Source organism: Barbatula barbatula (genome assembly GCF_947034865.1).
Source record: "Barbatula barbatula genome assembly, chromosome: 14".
In the NCBI taxonomy this organism is placed as follows: Eukaryota; Metazoa; Chordata; class Actinopteri; order Cypriniformes; family Nemacheilidae; genus Barbatula; species Barbatula barbatula.
The window spans coordinates 21,887,015-21,907,449 of record NC_136777.1 but is presented as its reverse complement, the minus strand read 5'-3'; the positions used below and the strand labels follow the sequence as shown (position 1 = coordinate 21,907,449).

At 36.9% G+C, this 20,435-nt stretch overlaps 1 protein-coding gene across 1 annotated transcript in view; it reads right to left on the bottom strand.

Moving 5' to 3' along the window:
- Nucleotides 1-20,435, bottom strand: part of kcnma1a (potassium large conductance calcium-activated channel, subfamily M, alpha member 1a) — a 151,784-nt gene that overhangs the window by 65,208 nt on the left and 66,141 nt on the right. The window contains 3 exon segments of the mRNA XM_079473229.1: nt 2,594-2,669; nt 9,809-9,920; nt 10,018-10,111. Of these exon segments, the coding sequence (XP_079329355.1) occupies nt 2,594-2,669; nt 9,809-9,920; nt 10,018-10,111 (282 nt within the window).

Below are 20,435 nucleotides of genomic sequence, written 5' to 3'. Positions count from 1 at the left end.
GGGAGTTGTAATCAGGCCCGAGACACCGTGACTAGGGGAGTGATCTCTAACATCTTCCCTGTAGGGGGAGGTTCTGTGGCTGGCAGAACGGCTGCCTCGCCGAGCGTAGTGCGCCGGGGAGGCGAGCGGTTCTGAGAATTTATCTGCCTGAATATTCTGAGGCACTGTCGCAAGGAGAGTGCTGGGGAAGCGGAATTGGCATGACGCAACATTGCACGGAGGCTGTGTCATGCTGTGATAGCCCTGGGTGTCTCCCTGTGCTTTCCCTGTCAGAGCCGCGACTGCACGCTCTGCCCGGGGTACATATACGTATCCCTTAGCTGCTCCCGAGTCGAGGAAGGTCAGGGTGACTGAGGTCAGGGTAACTGAGCTTGTCTGACCAGCATGCGCTGAAAAGGGGGCGTGCCACGCCTTCGTAAGCTCCGGGAAGAACGTTACTGGAGCGGGGCGCCAAATACCATGAGTCCAGCAATTGGGGGGGCTGTACTCGCAGCAGCCCCGGAAAGCATGGCTGAAATCTCTGCATCGGCTTCGTCCTGGGCTCGACTGGCCACAACCAGGAGCTCCAAGGAGTCCTCAGCATCGAATGCCCGGAAGTCGCCATCTGATGCTGTGACAGACATTTCATCCTCGTCACCATCTCCACTATGAGACGGTCCACTGTCGCTCATAGGAGTCGGGAGAGGTGAGTTTGGGCGGTCCGCGATGCCGGCTGCAGATTAACGCCCATGGGAGTCCCGAATCACCACCGCCGCTCGCTGCTGCAGCAGGCTTGGAAGCCTCCGCGGTGCGGGGTGCAGACGATGTTGTGGCAGCGTCCAGGCAGAACACAGCCACACGTGACCTCAACGCCCTGATCAACATGCCATCGCAATGCGGGCATGAAAGATCTACAAATGCTGTCTCAGCGTGCTTGAGCTACAAACATCTGATACAGGATTCGTGCCTTTCCGGTTCAAGAATGAAACGGCCACACCCAAGGTGACACGTGCACGCTGTAGGAAATTTGCCTTTTAGAGAAATTTGCTCTTTTAGGCACTTATGGCTTTCCACCGAAACGCCCTAGGTGAGTAGTCGAAGAGGCTGAGTCTGCTGATCTGCGTCGTATGGTCCAGCGAGAGATAAGGTGCTCTGCATATAAAGATGCTCAGCAGGTTCCGAAGAACAAAAGGTGAATGAATGGGCGTATACCATTCGCCAATTTTCATTGCCCATTTAAAGCGTTGATTGGTTCTCAAGATCAAACCCCATTTGTCGGATCAACACAATGATGAGAGACCGACAGAAAGGGAACCTAGATTTTAGGATTCGTGAAAATGTTCGTATTTTCAAAATGTTTGTTGGTACGAAAGAAATGTACACCTGCTCCATACCATGTGTAAATAGTACGTAAAACCACACGTAACGTTTTGTTTTCTTTTGGACAAACTTTTAGCCCTGTCTTTTACCATTTTTTACTTTTTAACTTTGGGAAAAACACAGAGCTCGTCACTGTCCTTTTTCACATGGCCCTCCAATCACAGTGCAGAAGAGACTGGAAACAAACAATACATTGACCAATGGACAACAATGGAGAATTTAATATTAATGGCTACTGCATTGTCATATCAAGTAATATTCTTCAGGATATAGGATCACTGTTGGAGATTTTCTAAATCACAGCAACCAACGCATCTCCGGAATAAAGCACAGTGCCTCCAAAGTGTTCTGAGGGTCACCAGCTGGTTGTTTTCCGAAGAGCAGCAGGTATTATTATTTTAGCTGTCTAAAAACGCTTTGGTGGATTTATACAATATAATGTAGCCAAACCAGAGAACGAAGTGCAGAGGATTCCGACATTCCTAGATAAGTAATTTGCATAGCTGTAATTCATAGGCGGGGATTACTGTATGCTAATTGTGAATGGGCGTGCATGTGTGCTCTGTTTACGAGTGATTGGAATTCATTAAGTTACACACATTTGTCTATCAAATCTTTAATTTATGAAGTAATTATGAATCCAGAGGAAAGTTTTCGGGAAGGTCTGTTTTACGCACAAATTACTCTGAATTTACTCATATATTAACGAAATTGTTTCATGAATGAGACCACAGTGTCATATTTGCATAAAATGTTACACTTTAACTAGCTGCGCTAGCAGTGCCTCAAAAAGCCAACTGTCTCTGTCATTTCTGTTATATATCTATGCAACTTCTTTCATCTGAAATACAAATAAATGATTCCAGCATAAATTTCTGACTGCGTTTTGCCTTTTCTTCCTTATCCTGACATATTTACAAAATACCACTAAGGCATCAGGATACGCTGATCTTTCATATGTGTGACGGGTTGCTGGAAGAGGAATCAATCAAGAACCTGTCTGCATCACACACCCGCATTCATCAAGCTGGACAGCGGCCCTGTTCGCTAACAGCACACTAAATGCACACACGGTGGGGGAATAACCGAAAACTTTCTGCTCAACTCAGCCTCAGAGATGCACTGATGGTAACCACACCAGAGACGCCTAAGGAGCTGTAGAGACTGTGTGTGTTGATGTCATCGTGGAGTTATTGAGGGTGTGAGAGGTGCACAATAATGTTTTCGGCCTTACCTTGTTTTTAAGATATTCAAAAACTGTAAAATTTCTGAGAACTGAATCAATCTCAAGGCTCTTAGAAACCTCAGACCTGTAAGAGAAGAGAAAAGCAAGAATTTGAGAATGAAAACGAGATCAAGAGTTTATAGTATAGAATGTAAAACAATTTGGTATGTTTGGATGAAATACCAGCAAATAGCCAACTACATGCAAAGTATATAGTGTTATTTTTCATCCTATCAAGTGAAAATGTAAATTCTGTCATTATTTACTCACCTTCGAGTTGTTCCAAATCTGTATACATTTTTTTGATCTGATTAACTCTGAGAAAGACATTTAGAAGAATGCTTATAACCAAACTCTTTTGACTGCCATATTTTTTTCCTTCTATTGTAGTCAATGGGGGGCAAAATCAGTCTGGTAATAAGCATTCTTCTAAATATCTTTCTCAGTGTTCATCAGAACAAAGACATTTATATAGATTTGGAACAACTCGAAGTTGAGAAAATGACGACAGAATTTAAATGTTTGGGTGAACTGTCCCTTTAAAAAAGGAAGCTGTACCAGAACGCTTCTCTTTTAAATTTCAATAGCCAATAGTCTGTAATTTATGACACGGTCACATTTTTTGATTAACTACTTTTGGCTATTATCATGAAACATCATGCCAGTAAAGATTTTAATAATAAATCATCATTCGTTAACAACAAATGCTAATAATATACATAATTGTGTTTTCTAACTACAAAGCATAATTGTGTGAATGAAAAATGTGTGGATTTTTTTGCCTTTTAGGCTGAAATTCTTAATACCGTAACACATTCAGATTTTAGTGAATTATTTTTTGTAATTTAAACCGAATTCAATTAAAATATTCTGGAAAAAAACTATTGAATGTTCTAGATGTTCTTGAATGAAAAATAAATTGACTGAATATTGTTGTATTGTAAAAATTTTGAAATAGTGGGAAAAAAGAATCCATGACTGATATTCTGATTTAGATTTTTTGTCAAGAAACACATCTACAAGTACCTTTCAAAAGGTGAAGAGTTATATTTTTAAAAGATTAATATTCTCTTGTCTGGCTGTATACACAACTTTTTTCCATTCTCATGACCTATACAGTTACTTTTCTGCATTCAAAAATTTGGGATGCACGATAAATTATGGGCCATTATCAAATAATACAATTTTGGTCGATATATTATAGCTGATACATGTGCATTACATGATACGAAATGTGATTGCCCTGAAAACCATGTCACAATGCAAAATTGTTAAGTGTATTTTGTGGAGCTTGGAGAAGAACAGGAACAGCCGTGTGAGAAATAGGTGCTGATATGAACGCATCAGGAAGCAGATTAGAGAAAAATATCACCTGATTCAGCAAGCTTTTTATATAAACACCAACTTCTGTCCAACAAAATCTACTCAAAACACACACACCATCTTCTCAGCTTTGCTCACGCTGCATTCTCACACAAATGATTCAAAGATGTTCTTTTAGTCCTGGCAGATTTACACCTTCTCTGTGCACAGATCATTTTCACAGTAAGACTGGGGTGAGAGTTATTTTCAGAAACAGGAAACAGGAGCACTTCAAAACCTTACAAGACCTTTTGCACACACAGCCAGAAAGCAAAAACAAATGCCACAAGCTTCCTGCAAAAACATCATCTAAACAAACAACAATTTCCCAGAAATGATCACTTACACCAGTTAGACAGCACACGAAGGCAAGAAGAGAAAGAGTTCTGGTTCTTCTCTTTGCCATCTCCTGGCTGACATGAGCTTAACCTCACACGATAGCCGTTTGGAAACAGGTCACCACCCGACTTTTTGCGTCTTCGGTTCTGGCTCTCCTCAACCGGTTCGGTGACCAGGGCCCCGCGAGGGCCTCGAAAGACTAGGAGCTTACTGGAGATCATGATTCTACGAGTCTGTCCTGTGATCCCACTTTCTTAAAGCTTCAGAAATTGTATGTTTCTTCTTGTCAAAGATGTGTGTGTGCTCTGAAAAAAGTATACCCAATATCATAAAAGTCGAAAAGTTGGGACCGAAAGAGACAACCCTCCTCATACGGCACACTGGAGTAATGCCACAGAATCTGTGTTTAACAATACTAACAACTCTTGAAGCCTTGACAGTGACACCCGTCATCGGATAAAATTTCCATCTGCCTGCAGACTCTGACGCATTTTATCTCATCTTTTGATATTAAACTCCCACGCACACAGCTTTCTTTTGACCCTCTCTCTGTTTTATTGAGGTGATGCGCTTTGGCCTGCTCAGAACCTGTCTAGGGATTTAGATCGCTCTGATTGGAAAAAGCAAAAACAATAATCCTGAATTAATCACAGAGACGGTGATTAGAAATGAAATACCATGAAGTTGAAAACCTTTTATATCTTCTCCACTGTAATCCTGTTGTTAAACTCATTTAGTATGATGATGCTGAGATTTACAATGATGATGCTGAGATTCAGTATACGGATATTTTCATGCTGATTTTTTCTGATCTCAGTGATGCATCTAAACTGTATATCTATCCCTTGTATAGTGTTCATGTTGTATTACTCAGCCAATGTTCACAGATCTTTAGTTTATCCCAAATACAAACAACATAGAAAGCATATCGTCACTGTCATTCTGAATCCTAGGATGTCCAAAGTCTTTGTTGTTCATGAAATGGAAAAACACTGCACCTAAAATACTGTGATGTCAAAGTTGACAAGCACTTTTAATACTTTTCATTGGTTAGATATTTGCAAAACCCAGTGACAAACAAAAAGGGTGACTAACAATAATTATTTATGGCAAATGGACAATGTTTCGAAACACATCAGTGAAATATGGGAAATATTTATCATTTACCTCTGTAAAATCATATTTATATTTTGAGAAAAAATCTAAGACAATTTTTGCCCCCCATTGATAGTAGGAAAATTCCCCAGAACTGTTTGCTTTCCTACATTCTTCAAAATGTGGTCTTTTGTGTTCAATAGAACAAAATAAATAATAAAGTAATGTTGGGAGTCAATGGGGGGCAAAGTCAGTCTTGTAATAAGCATTCTTGCAAATATCTTTCTCTGTGTTCATCAGAACAAACAAATGTATTTTTGGTGAAATATTCCTTGAACAAGCACATGTGTAGAATGGATAGATGCTCATTGAGAGATTGCCATCACTCACACTACTGCACTTCATTCACATCGCTGAACTCACAGAGCAATGGCATGTCATGTGTGTCGCAGCCACAAACCACTGGCTCTTTTTCTCAATCAGGGAATACTGACCATGTGTAAACAGGGATAAAATTCTGTCTGGATTACTCTGCCAGAACACGCAAGACGTATCGAGGCCAGCCACGTGAGAATGGGCTGTACATATGAAAGAGGCTTAAAACAAATTAGATTCCTTAAGTGATTTTTTTCTCTCTGGTTATGTGACTTATGCTGCTTTGACTGAGGGGTTTCCTGTGGTGAGGACAGGCCATCCAGCAATATAGTGCAATTCTGTATCAAACCACAAGATGACACTCAGGAACTGACTGGATGAAAAAAGCTATGGCACCATCTATATGCGTTACAGACAACTGTATCAACATATGCAGGACTGGGAGATTTATATCACCTATATTTACACTTTGCATATAAATTTGGCCTTTGACAACTGACTTACTAGCCACCAAAACGTCCCAGGGCTGAGTACATCCTCCCTGCTATAGAAATAATTATAGAAAAATAAATATTTCAACCACAACAATACAAAACCATTTGAAATGGTTTCTAATAGCCGATTATGCTGGATGACGTTTACACACAACCCATTACATTTCCAGAATAACAATAGTGGACCCAGTTTACTCCAATAAAACTCCATAGATCACCTTAAATAAAAGACCATATGATTAATGCAGTCTTCTTTTGAAGAGGAGAAACTCTATTTGAGAGACAGAAACTGTTGGTAATTGATTGATGAAGGCAGCTTGTTTAGTGTAAATCCATATTCAACCCTCTTGTGTTTGAAAGTACTGCACTGCATCAGGGAGAATCATTTCTATTTCCCATAAATGGATCTCTGTATACCCGTTCAAATTAAAAGCACTTTCTCCACTGTATTAATCGATGTCCAGTTTTCAGAGGACGGTATATTTTGATGCCAGGGTCTTTTAAGGTCCCTACTGAAGCTGAATTATGGTTTTATAACAGATTGGGACCAGGGGTGTAGAACATAAGAGCAAGCTACATTGCCTATATCAGGCTTTTTGTTTGCACAAACGATATGTTAAAGCTATGCTAAGTTTTAGTTGATTTTAAAAACCAGTTTTACGGTATGTGTACACCACTGGTCTAATTGTTAATCTCTCTACCACAGTAACCGTAAAATAGAAAACTTTACTATAGCAAAGTTATTGATTTCCTTAGCAAACATGTCACAGTCATATCCAGTCATAACACTTGTGTGCGATATTGTGTGTGTGTGTGTGTGTCTCTCTCAGAGTTCTCTGAATTCAGTGTTGAAGAAATGCTGATGTTGCTGCAGATGTTAATATTTCACAGTCTTTCATCAAGTCGGAGAGTCTGACTTGGTCATCACTTTTTTATATTATTATTTCCTTCCTTATATCATATTTTCTTAACAGTACAAAGTCATAATTTAACAAACTAAAACTAGATATCAAAAAGATAAGTGTGTGTAGACCACTAGAGGGCAACATATGTTTTTAAAGCTTTGGTTATGTGTTCTAAACAAATGACATCAAATAAATGGTATTATGGTAAATTAAATGGCTGTTTAAATCAGAAAATCAGCTTGCATCAAGAAAAGCATTGTCCATTAAACATCAATTTGCCTGACTATATGATATTAAAATAATCATCATCTGTAGAAAAAAGGCAGTGTTGTCACTTCTAACTAAAATTATGCATAACATTAAACTAAGAAACAATAATAATAAAGTATCAGAATGTCTGTTACTGTTATACGTTTGTATAGTTTTTGTATAGCTCCCTGTTGCCGCCCGCATAAAGTTCAAAGCTATGCTCCTGGCCTACAAGACCAACACCGGATCTGCACCATCGTATCTCCACTCGCTAATGCAGATCTATGTTCCGGCCAGATCACTGCGGTCTGCAAAGGAACAACGACTAGTGGTACCATCCCAAAAAGGAAAAAAGTCACTCTCCCGTACCTTCTCTGGATCTGTTCCACATTGGTGGAACGATCTACCAGCTGCTACAAGATCAGCAGACTCGGTTCCCATCTTTAAAAAACGCCTAAAAACGCATCTCTTCCGTCAACACGTCGCTGATTGATTTTTCCTAATTCACTTCCCTTTCCTTCTTTATATAAAAAAACCCCAACCGTCCTAACCTCACTATTCTTAGCTTTTTATACTGTGCTAGGCTTTAATGGACTAGTTTGATGCACTTATGTATTTTGTTGCCTATGTCGTTATAACTGCTTCCAATGTTTCCTCATCTGTAAGTCGCTTTGGATAAAAGCGTCTGCTAAACGACTAAATGTAAATGTATAGTAAAATTGTATAATTTTGTAGTCTATAGACCACTTTGATGCTGGCAGCAATCCAATGCTTGGCGAGAAGAACATCCCGTTTCAGTTTATTAACATAACACAAAATTTTGAACAAAATACAACCAAGACAAAATCTAAATGTGAAAAAAATATTTGCAATATTGAGTTATGTATTAACCAAATCTAAATGTGAAAAAAATATTTGCAATATTGAGTTATGTATTAACCAAATCTAAATGTGAAATAAATATTTGCAATATTGAGTTATGTATTAAAGACTTAAATAAAATAAAAGATAAAACCAGAACCTAGACTAGTGTTTACCTCTTGCAAAGGGGTCTATAGTTGAGTAGACGACATATGCATATGCAGGTTTAGTCTTTCTAAGTGATACAAATGCCTCAGTTTCCACTCATAAACTTGTTACGAGTCTGTGACATGTTTGTTTTTTGTTTTTTTTTTGTTCCTAGGAGGAGCTGCGGGAAAGCCGCACGGGATGGGAGCTAATTTCTTTTGTTTATTAATTCGTTAGACAAACCTTTTGAATTGTTATATTTGTCTGTGTTGAATTTTACGTTCGTTAATTAAAACTGGAAACTGATTTTGAACTCAATCAGGAGTGGTGTTTTTCGTATGTTCGGCCTATTTCCTTTCTTTATTTACTAGTTTTGGTTGAACTAGCCAAACTGGTTATGGGCCGTAACAAACTGTTTTGAAGTGCATCTCAAACAGCCAATATTTAAATATGCTGCTCAGGCAAACAGCTGTTATTAGTCTACCACTGACAGCGGCTTTTATTTCATGTTAATTTACTGCCTCGAGGGGAAAGACACAATTAAAAATAGTTTTTGGTGTACTTTTTTTATAATGCATTATTTAAACAGCATAATGAAAGAAGTTTTCTAAAGCTTGCTACTGAAGTGCTTAATTATTAACAAAGGGATACAACATTACTGTCACAGCTGTTTTCGAAAGCAGAAATGACACAGATGGTGTAACCTTTACTAGTGAATACAGTATGTAGATTAGACTCAGAACAATCATAAAAAACAGATCAAATATATACGGTTCAGAGATTCTGTACTTTTTCCAAAGGTGTGTAACAGCGCCACCTGCTGTACAACAGTACAAACACAGATTGCCGTAATAACTCGTCTTTGTCAGGGAACCGTTGATTTTTAAATGACGAGATAACTCAAGTACACACAACTCGAACCACTCTCACTGTAAGGCGTTGCTTTAATACCTAGAGTAATGAAATCCCGTATCATTAGGGCAAACATGTTTTAGGCAAAGCTTCTCCTGTCCGGTTTATATTTGCCATTATAATCTAGAATTTAATCAATAAATGTAATCCTCACGCTAACATAACATATCCAGGTTCAGTTCTAACTCTCCCTTCAGCTCTTCCTCATCCAAGCCCCACTGTCACCTCTGCCGCAAGTCGGGTTCTCAAGCAGTGACATTTCACAGCTATTCTTGGCTTTACCCAAGACAGAAACTGACACTCAACCCTATCGGCTTAGCGTAATAATCATAAAAATCTCCTGTTCAAACAACTGCCCTTGTCTCATCCTCAGACTGGCCTTTATGTCGTCTAACTTCAGCTTGCAGCTGTTCCTGTGAATGAACACCAGTGCTGAGCCACCCTGGAGTGCAGAGACTGACAGGAGATCAGGTGAAGAGACTTACCTAGCCAGCTCCTGTTCAGATACACTGACACGAATACGGGCGGCACCGTGAAGAAGTCCACCACTGAGTTCACCTCCAACCAGAACCACAGCTTGTCATTGGCTGCTATGAACTGGGTAAAAAAAAGAAATAGAAATTTGGTACTAATGTTCCAGATCAAGAGACTATATGCAAATGTTACAATGAAAAATAAATTATAAGGTACTTACACGCAAGCCAAAGTAGAGTAAGAAGAACACGTTGAATGCCATGTCAATTTGTAACGTGAAGTCTTTGTAGAAATTCTGACAGGATTCTATAGGACTATGGAGAGGAAAGGCAAAATAAATGTTTAAAACATTGTGTCTGTATATTTAATAAAATAAGAGCGCAAAAATTGGTGAATTTGGAAGATATGGAAAACTCTGATCCAAAAATGTTGATAACACTTCTAATGAAGCACCTTAATTTACAATTTTCATCATCTTAAACGGAAAAACAACGAATAGTTGCATTTAACAAACAACATACGATACGTGTATGACATTCTGTGAATTATAGGATAAAAAGCATTAGAATTCATGCTCATACTGTGTGTGTGTGTGTGTGTATGTGTGTGTGTGTGTGTGTCGCCACGGAAATAATTAAGAGACCGTTTCAAAACATAATTTCAGTTTTTCTGAATTGACTATTCATAAGTCGATGTTAAGGTAAAATGATCACTCTTGTTTCATTCTGTGCACTAATAACAATATTTTTAGCAAATAAAAATATTGTTTCTATTTGCATTTATTTGCAGATATGAAACCTGGAGAAACAGGTCAAAATAACAGAAAAGATGCTCCATATATTTTTACCTCAAATACTGCAAGTTCATATTCACTATTGAGCAATAAAACAGTAATATTTGTGTATTTATGTACCTGTACAAATATATACACTAATATATACACACACTTATTATTGCAGCTTTATTTCTTTAGTCTGTGCATGAAGACGAAAGACATCAGTATAATTCAAGACTGTCTTAAAAGCACTAGGTGTTTTCATTTGTCAAATATTTAATACATAAATCATTATTGGTCCATTAAATAGAACTTTGATATTTAAAACAACCGCTGAATTATTAACTTTAATAAAACGGTTACATTTCATAAGCCATAATCTTTTCAGATGAGGTTAATGTGGTGCTGCCCCTTTACTGAAATTATTATTGATCTGTAGGAAGTTATTTAGAAACTAGCACTTGCATCTAAAAACTAATTAATGTGCTTTTCTGGCATTTTAATGATCGACTTCATGTCCCATAAAGGCCAATAACAGGTCTTTATTATGTTACAAATAGCTGCGTCACAAACAACCGTCAACACGTGCATACTGTGAAAGACAAGAATGTGATCCGCAGGCTCAATGTCACTTCACACTCTGCAATTACACGAGATCTCCTGACATGTGGCATCGAGCGAGAATATATCCATGGTGTGAAATCTTTAACACCCTTCTCCTTAGGCCACATTAAGGCTTGGATGTTGTATTCCAGCATGTCTAGGGGCCATAAGAAGATATCTTTCCAGACCCTTATATGACCCTTTCAGGTCAGCTAAACAGGGTGGTAAACACTGCTTAAGTGCTCTTTAGAATCCAGCTCACACTAGATGGTTTACAGTCATATAGTACAATAAGAGTACATTTACATTCATGCATTTTATCTAAAGCAACTTACATTGCATTATACTATATATTTGTTTCCAAGTATGTGCCCCTGGGATCCAACCCACAACCTTGGCGTTGCTAGTGCCATTCTCTGACCACTGAGCCACAGGAAAGCTAGAGTAGTGTATATGATTCTGTAGGACGAAGAGCAATGTCAGTAGATGTACGCGAAGCCCAGCGCGGACCATTTAAAGCTAGCTCTGTGTTATGAGGGGCCGTTTAGGCCATAATTATTGAAATGACTCTTACAAACACTAGTGAAATAAAAACATCGATCGAACTTAGTGAAATTCATTCACACATATTATTGAAATGACTCTTACAAACACTAGTGAAATAAAAACATCGATCGAACTTAGTGAAATTCATTCACACATATTATTGAAATGACTCTTACAAACACTAGTGAAATAAAAACATCGATCGAACTTAGTGAAATTCATTCATACATATTAATGAAATGACTCTTACAAACACTAGTGAAATAAAAACATCGATCGAACTTAGTGAAATTCATTCATACATATTATTGAAATGACTCTTACAAACACTAGTGAAATAAAAACATCGATCGAACTTAGTGAAATTCATTCATACATATTAATGAAATGACTCTTACAAACACTAGTGAAATAAAAACATCGATCGAACTTAGTGAAATTCATTCATACATATCAACGAAATGACTCTTACAAACACTAGTGAAATAAAAACATCGATCGAACTTAGTGAAATTCATTCATACATATTAACGAAATGACTCTTACAAACACTAGTGAAATAAAAACATCGATCGAACTTAGTGAAATTCATTCATACATATTAACGAAATGACTCTTACAAACACTAGTGAAATAAAAACATCGATCGAACTTAGTGAAATTCATTCATACATATTAATGAAATGACTCTTACAAACACTAGTGAAATAAAAACATCGATCGAACTTAGTGAAATTCATTCATACATATTAATGAAATGACTCTTACAAACACTAGTGAAATAAAAACATCGATCGAACTTAGTGAAATTCATTCATACATATTAATGAAATGACTCTTACAAACACTAGTGAAATAAAAACATCGATCGAACTTAGTGAAATTCATTCATACATATTATTGAAATGACTCTTACAAACACTAGTGAAACCATACATATGTATTACTGTAATCTTTTACAGACACATTTCAGTGTAGTCGATGAAAGATTTCAGTGTAGTCGATGAAAGATTTCAGTGTAGTTGATGAGAGCATATTTCACTGGAAAAGGAAGCTGCATCCTCACTTCCGTTTAGTTTGGCGCGCGTTGATGACGTGCAGATATGCCGCGAACAGGAACCTGTCAGATGCAATTAATTTACTGAGCAATATTTTACAATCGCCCGCGCTACCTTCGGTTTTTCCTTATACAGTTTCGTTGTCAATGCAATTTTTTTATTGTCTAAAAATATATTTTGGCTATAAAACTGTATAAGCGTGCGGTTCCGTAATTCTTGGCGTCTGCAATTCCAATAGGAACTACACATTCGAATGAAGCTTTACTCCCACTTTACCAGGATTTAAAGAGTGTGTCGAGGAAATAAAACTCTGGTTTTAAGATTTCAAAATGACGCCACGGCGATGTTTTTTGTTTTAGCAAGTGTTTTGCGCTATTTTCATACACGAGTAACAATGAAGATGATATTACAGCTTTTCTAAGAAGTGCACTTAAGTGTTTAGAGGACATTCAAACAGGGAATGGTGCTACGAATATGTTGAGCCTTCACAGAGAGCTAGAGGACCAAACGAGAACCTTGCATTCATTGTTTCAAGCTGTAAGAGCTGTGGATGAGGAGAACCCTTGTTTACTAGAACTGCAGTCCTTACGTTTTGTAATGTTGTTTTGTATACAAATAATTATTTTTTTAAATTTTATTTAACAATTATTTGTATACAAAACAACATGGCATTTCAAACGTTGTAATAGAAAATACAGTCCATGTGCATAAATACAATTATAATAAAAACATAACAAAATAATAATAATATATATTTTTTAATACAAATAAAATAAACAAATAATAAATAATTAAAGGGGCTATGGTTTTTCTTGTAAGTCATATTCTAGAATGTGTCATACCATATATAAAAGGCCATATTCCATTTCCGGATCCAAATGATCTGATTGCATAGGCAAACAACAAAATAATGGGAATATAGATTTATTGTTAGCTGCAAAAGTACGATCATAACCTTTATCACCATAACGAAATGTCCAGACAGTGGTTACTTTTCACAATTCGACTTTTCAAGATGATCGCTACCGTACAACCCTGTGTAGATGCGCAATTAAGCGTAGATAGCGTGACCGCACTTATCTCAACCGCAGATTGCGTGACTCCAGCGAGACGTTGTCTGTGTCTATACTATATAGTAGACTCTATAGTGTGCGGCGGCTTATGCCCAAGCAGCTTAAAGTTCGCTGCCAGTTCATACCTAAGCCAAGGCAGTATGAGATCTGTGCATGTGAGATCTTCCTGGCAAGTGGGTCGGAGTTGTTGGAGGAACTAATAAGTAATTAATTCAGTAAATTAATTGCATCTGACAGGTTCCTGTTCGCGGCATATCTGCACGTCATCAACGCGCGCCAAACTAAACGGAAGTGAGGATGCAGCTTCCTTTTCCAGTGAAATATGCTCTCATCAACTACACTGAAATCTTTCATCGACTACACTGAAATCTTTCATCGACTACACTGAAATGTGTCTGTAAAAGATTACAGTAATACATATGTATGGTTTCACTAGTGTTTGTAAGAGTCATTTCATTAATATGTATGAATGAATTTCACTAAGTTCGATCGATGTTTTTATTTCACTAGTGTTTGTAAGAGTCATTTCGTTAATATGTATGAATGAATTTCACTAAGTTCGATCGATGTTTTTATTTCACTAGTGTTTGTAAGAGTCATTTCATTAATATGTATGAATGAATTTCACTAAGTTCGATCGATGTTTTTATTTCACTAGTGTTTGTAAGAGTCATTTCGTTAATATGTATGAATGAATTTCACTAAGTTCGATCGATGTTTTTATTTCACTAGTGTTTGTAAGAGTTATTTCAATAATATGTATGAATGAATTTCACTAAGTTCGATCGATGTTTTTATTTCACTAGTGTTTGTAAGAGTCATTTCAATAATATGTATGAATGAATTTCACTAAGTTCGATCGATGTTTTTATTTCACTAGTGTTTGTAAGAGTCATTTCGTTAATATGTATGAATGAATTTCACTAAGTTCGATCGATGTTTTTATTTCACTAGTGTTTGTAAGAGTTATTTCAATAATATGTATGAATGAATTTCACTAAGTTCGATCGATGTTTTTATTTCACTAGTGTTTGTAAGAGTCATTTCAATAATATGTATGAATGAATTTCACTAAGTTCGATCGATGTTTTTATTTCACTAGTGTTTGTAAGAGTCATTTCATTAATATGTATGAATGAATTTCACTAAGTTCGATCGATGTTTTTATTTCACTAGTGTTTGTAAGAGTCATTTCAATAATATGTGTGAATGAATTTCACTAAGTTCGATCGATGTTTTTATTTCACTAGTGTTTGTAAGAGTCATTTCAATAATATGTGTGAATGAATTTCACTAAGTTCGATCGATGTTTTTATTTCACTAGTGTTTGTAAGAGTCATTTCATTAATATGTATGAATGAATTTCACTAAGTTCGATCGATGTTTTTATTTCACTAGTGTTTGTAAGAGTCATTTCAATAATATGTGTGAATGAATTTCACTAAGTTCGATCGATGTTTTTATTTCACTAGTGTTTGTAAGAGTCATTTCAATAATATGTGTGAATGAATTTCACTAAGTTCGATCGATGTTTTTATTTCACTAGTGTTTGTAAGAGTCATTTCAATAATATGTATGAATGAATTTCACTAAGTTCGATCGATGTTTTTATTTCACTAGTGTTTGTAAGAGTCATTTCATTAATATGTATGAATGAATTTCACTAAGTTCGATCGATGTTTTTATTTCACTAGTGTTTGTAAGAGTCATTTCAATAATATGTGTGAATGAATTTCACTAAGTTCGATCGATGTTTTTATTTCACTAGTGTTTGTAAGAGTCATTTCAATAATTATGGCCTAAACGGCCCCTCATACTGTGTCCCTGTTTCTTTTACAACAATGCTGCACTGTAACATTTATTCAGAAGAGGGGACACAGCTGACACATACTTATCCTCAAACTAAATGACCTGGGATCACTGTCCCATGTGCTGATAGGATCAAACAGCCCATTACATACACAATAAGCATTGTTACACAATATGACTGCACACTACAGTGCAGGTTAAATGATACAACAACTAAAGTGATGGGAACATTAAAGAGGGTGATAGTCTCACTGAGGAATTTCGGAGAGGGAACCGCTGCTAGAGCCTGGAGGGCGGCACACAGCAGGTTTAGGTTAATACAACAGCGACTGATTTAGGCCAAGGGACTATTACTAAAAATAAGAGTGATTTAGCACCTGCAAGGACACTGGACAGCTAAAACCTCAGTCGGGGCTCTAGAAATAGCCCTTCTGCTTTAATACCTCCCTGAGGTGCTCTCTGTGCGCACTTCTAAAAGAGGAAAAACACACAAAGCAATGGCCCGGTGTTTGCATCCTCTTAATGAAAACAGAAGGAACTCAAATCTCTTAGCATGGAAAAAATTTGTTAGAGGTTTGCTACGATAAAGCTGAATCAAAATGCACAGAGGACTAGATCATTTTCCAAACAACCATGATATTTCCCAAAAAAGACACGTGAACAAAGAGTGGTGCAGACATGACACATTTTTGTATAGGCCAACCCAGAAGTTAGCACTGTGCTGGTTCCCTTGACCGAAAGGCTATATATTTTTTCCCATAGACTTTTGGAAGATCGCAAAAAATTGTCCCAGTGAAATAAAATATTACAATACCTATTTCTTCAAGAAATATTGCAGCATTTATTGTAAATAGTTTATCACTGTGAGTCATTCTCTTTTTTATATGAATGTGCCCTCACAATCTTCAGTTAAAATCTGAAAATGCTCTTTCATCCTATACTATGCATCTTAAATAAGGTAAGCTAGACAGCTTGGGCGGTGCTTCAGTTAACTCCTCCCCTTCAACTGGCAGTCTGCTGCCATATCGATTTCAATGGCGATTTCAAATGCAACGGCTGTTCAATCAAATCGCAAAGTAAGATGAAAGCCAAGCCCACTACTTTTCTCATTCGAAATTCAGTTTGACCTGGGAATGTGTCAAAATAAAGAAATAAAACTATCACAACTTCCGGTTCACAGGGACTTTAACAAAGATTTATCATATTACTAGGGGTGTGACACGAGATCTTGCGAGGTCCGATGTGTCTCAAAATATCTCCACGCAAATGGCATGATGGGGTGCCTGGCTCGAAATTGAGACATTTTAGTCGCATATGCGCCCTATATTTAACCTGTGCAACCTCAAAATATATGTATATGTGTGTGAGTGCACATTTTGTTGTGGCGTGACCTGTTTTCAATACTGTATAGAACACGCCAATAACAGGACAAAGTATGTGCGGGCAGTGAGCTGCAGTCTTCGGCCTGGTCATTCAAAAAGACAAAGTGATTTTCCAAACATTTCCCTGTGTAAACATGCGCTAGACGGACCCTTTTAACATTCACGTGGTCTTTCACATCCGCAGCGCCTCGCGCATTAAGCACAAGTGTTTATGGCGGTTCAGCGGACTATAACATAAGTACAGTATAGCAATTGCAAGTTCACATTACGTTATTTTAAATACATTCACAGGAAAACCTCTTCAAAAACTGATCGTCTGTCACTTACATATGTGCAGTGTTAGCATAAAACCTGATGTGTTAATGTAGTTTTAACTGTTTCTCTGAAAGCTATGAGGGTTCAGTCAGTGGAGGGAGGAGGATTGATAGTGTGATATGATAGAGAAAACAACCCAAGCTCTTTACTAAAAGCTGCACCCGTTAAGAAAACAAAGCATACATTTTGTGCAATTATTGCCTGTCAGTTGAGATTGTGACAAAACATTTTGAAGTGTTTACATATTGTTTATTGCTGCATAATATATTTAATTAAAATAGTTTAATGTGTTTCATAAAGTACAAGTTGGTTTTATAATGCCTAAATCATTTGCATTTTTGTGTTTTTAAGGGTAATAGGAGATATATTTCCCTATACATTTCATCATTGAGGATTTCTTTAAAAAATTATAAAATCTCAACTCATTCTCGTGAACTCAGTCTTGTGTCTCGTCTCACATTTTGTCTTTCAGGATAATCTTTACAATTTAATAACATTTGTTACTTCCGAAGCCTGAATACAATCGGCAGAAGTAAGAAGCTAGCACGAGGCTATATACAGACTACACCATGGTCGCTGGATATCAAAGTCGCCACCACAAAGCCTACACTGTTAAAAATAAAGGTGCTTCACAGCGATGCCATATACCGTTCAGTATATCCTTCTCTTTCTAATCTTTTTATAATTTCTTTTCTCCACAAAGAACCTTTTGTGAAACAGAAAGGTTCTTTAGAATTAAAGGTCCTTTATGGAATCATGTAAACACAAAAAGTTATTCAATGGCATCATGAAGCACTTTGAGTGTTCAAACCCACTTTCAATATGTGATCTCTATTCCCTTTATACCTACAATGCAAGCCTGCCACATATAGAACTTCTTGCAAACAAATTGCAAGAAAATGTGAAATATGCCAACTGAAATGGCGTTTCTTATCTATTCACTGATGAAGCTCTCTCTACGCGAGCGCACGCTGTATGAGATCAGCAGTGGATAACACTGACACCCATCGAAGTTTTTCTTTTAGTGATTAAACCCTGTTACCACAGAAAGCTGCAGAGTCAGACCTTCACAGTGTGAAACCTTTATTCCTATGTGAATAAATGACATTCACAATGTGGCCTCCTTAGCGAGAGGAGGGAATGCTTTAGAGTTATTCTACATCTCCCTACTTTGCAGGTTGAGCACATAACATACAATGTATTTCTTTCACATTTGTTTTGAAACGGATTAGGGTGATGTAATGTCAACTCCAATACATCTCTGACATTTCAGAGTTGAGGTAAAGACAGACTGCGAAGCTAGTCAGACAATAAAACAGACAAAATCATTACAATATTCAATACTGCAATGTCAACTTTGCTTAATTTGATATGACCAGAAAAATATGAGCATTCAACACACTGCCCAAGCTTACTGGTGGTAAGAGATAGCATATGAGAGATGTAAAAACATGATCAAGAGATCATACAGAATAACTAAAGCATGACATTAATAATTGTTAATATTTCATCCGCTGTAATGCATTATTAGTGGTATAAATTGAAGTCTGATATCAGACATGGGCATGTGTCAGAATCTGGGAGAATATTATCTCTCTCTCTCTATAAATGGGGGGGATTATTCCTCCCTGATTTGCCGTGCGAGGATGTTTATTTCAGATGCTTCTTAGTGAACGGGCCATGTATTTCCCTGCCCTTTCACAACATAGTGTCCTAAAGCCATTCCAGGTTAATACAGCTCAGCCTAAAAGCTTTTTATAGAACCGACCATTCATTCTGACCCTACTGCATAAACAAATCATTAAGCCTCATCTCATTTCGCTATTTTGAGTCCTGAAATTCAGAACTCATTACTGTCAGGTTCTGGCATGACTATATGTAACTGCTATAGTGCGATGATCATCCAAATTGTCATAAGTGGGTCAGATAAAGAAAAGGCATCCCTTGAAGGAGAGCTTCCCCTGGTGTTGCCCTACATATTTCTTGCTCCATTGTTCAGGTCCTATAAAAAGACATTGTGATCTAAGGGGAAAAGTACAGACTGCTCCCATTAAGAATATAACAAGTATACATCTAACATGAATATAACATTGAATTGACAATGTTAGGAGACTACAACCCAGTCTGAATATGTAAAGTTAGTAATTACTGTAATAAAAGTAATTGCAATGAAATGGATTTTAATGCTTTGTAAAGACAATGTGAAGATTCTGATTCTGTAGGTGGTTGCATATGTATTATTATGTGGTTCCTAAGATGTTCTGATTGGTTATTTGTGTGTTGTTTATTAAGTAGAAAAGGTGTTAGGAGTTGTTGTTTGTATTAGCATCTATTGTACTGTTGCTCTTTTACGACATCGCTTATTGCTCCCTGAATTCTTTGCAAGTCGCTTTGGATAAAAGCGTCTGCTAAATGACTAAATGTAAATGTGTTGTGGAGGTTGAATACTGGTCCAGGTCAAACGAGCCTCAAAGTCTATGATATCTCTACCTTATGGGCTTTATTACTTTAATTTTTATTCAATTTCTTGCATTTTGTTTAGGTAATCAAAGATAATTCCTTTCACAATAATATACATCATAATGTATTGTGTACATTCACAATACAATTCACAACTCTGCCGAAAAAGATGTAGGGTGAAGCTGTGGCTTATTTCAACAACCTTTTTCTCTTTTCAAAACTAATAAAGATTAATTCCAGTCATTAAAGTCTTTACAAAATAACAAAAAAGTTACTTAAGACATACTTGCATCCTTGGTTTACATACCACCTTATTTCAATTTTTATTCCTTATCACAATTATTCCATAAAATTCCATCCAAAAGCACAAGGTTTATGATATTTATGTTTGTGGCACAAGTATTTTAGGAGTTACTGGCCAAAACAATACTTTAATACTGCTGTTTGCCTGATGCTTAAAGGGATTGTTCTTTAATACAAATCTGTAGTAGTAAATAAAATACTATGGAAAGTCAATGGGGGTTTATTTTAAAGTGAACTACTCCCTGTAATTTCTTCATTTCTTTTTTCAGCAGAACAACAAACTTTATAAAGGATTTGGAACAACTTGAGGGTTG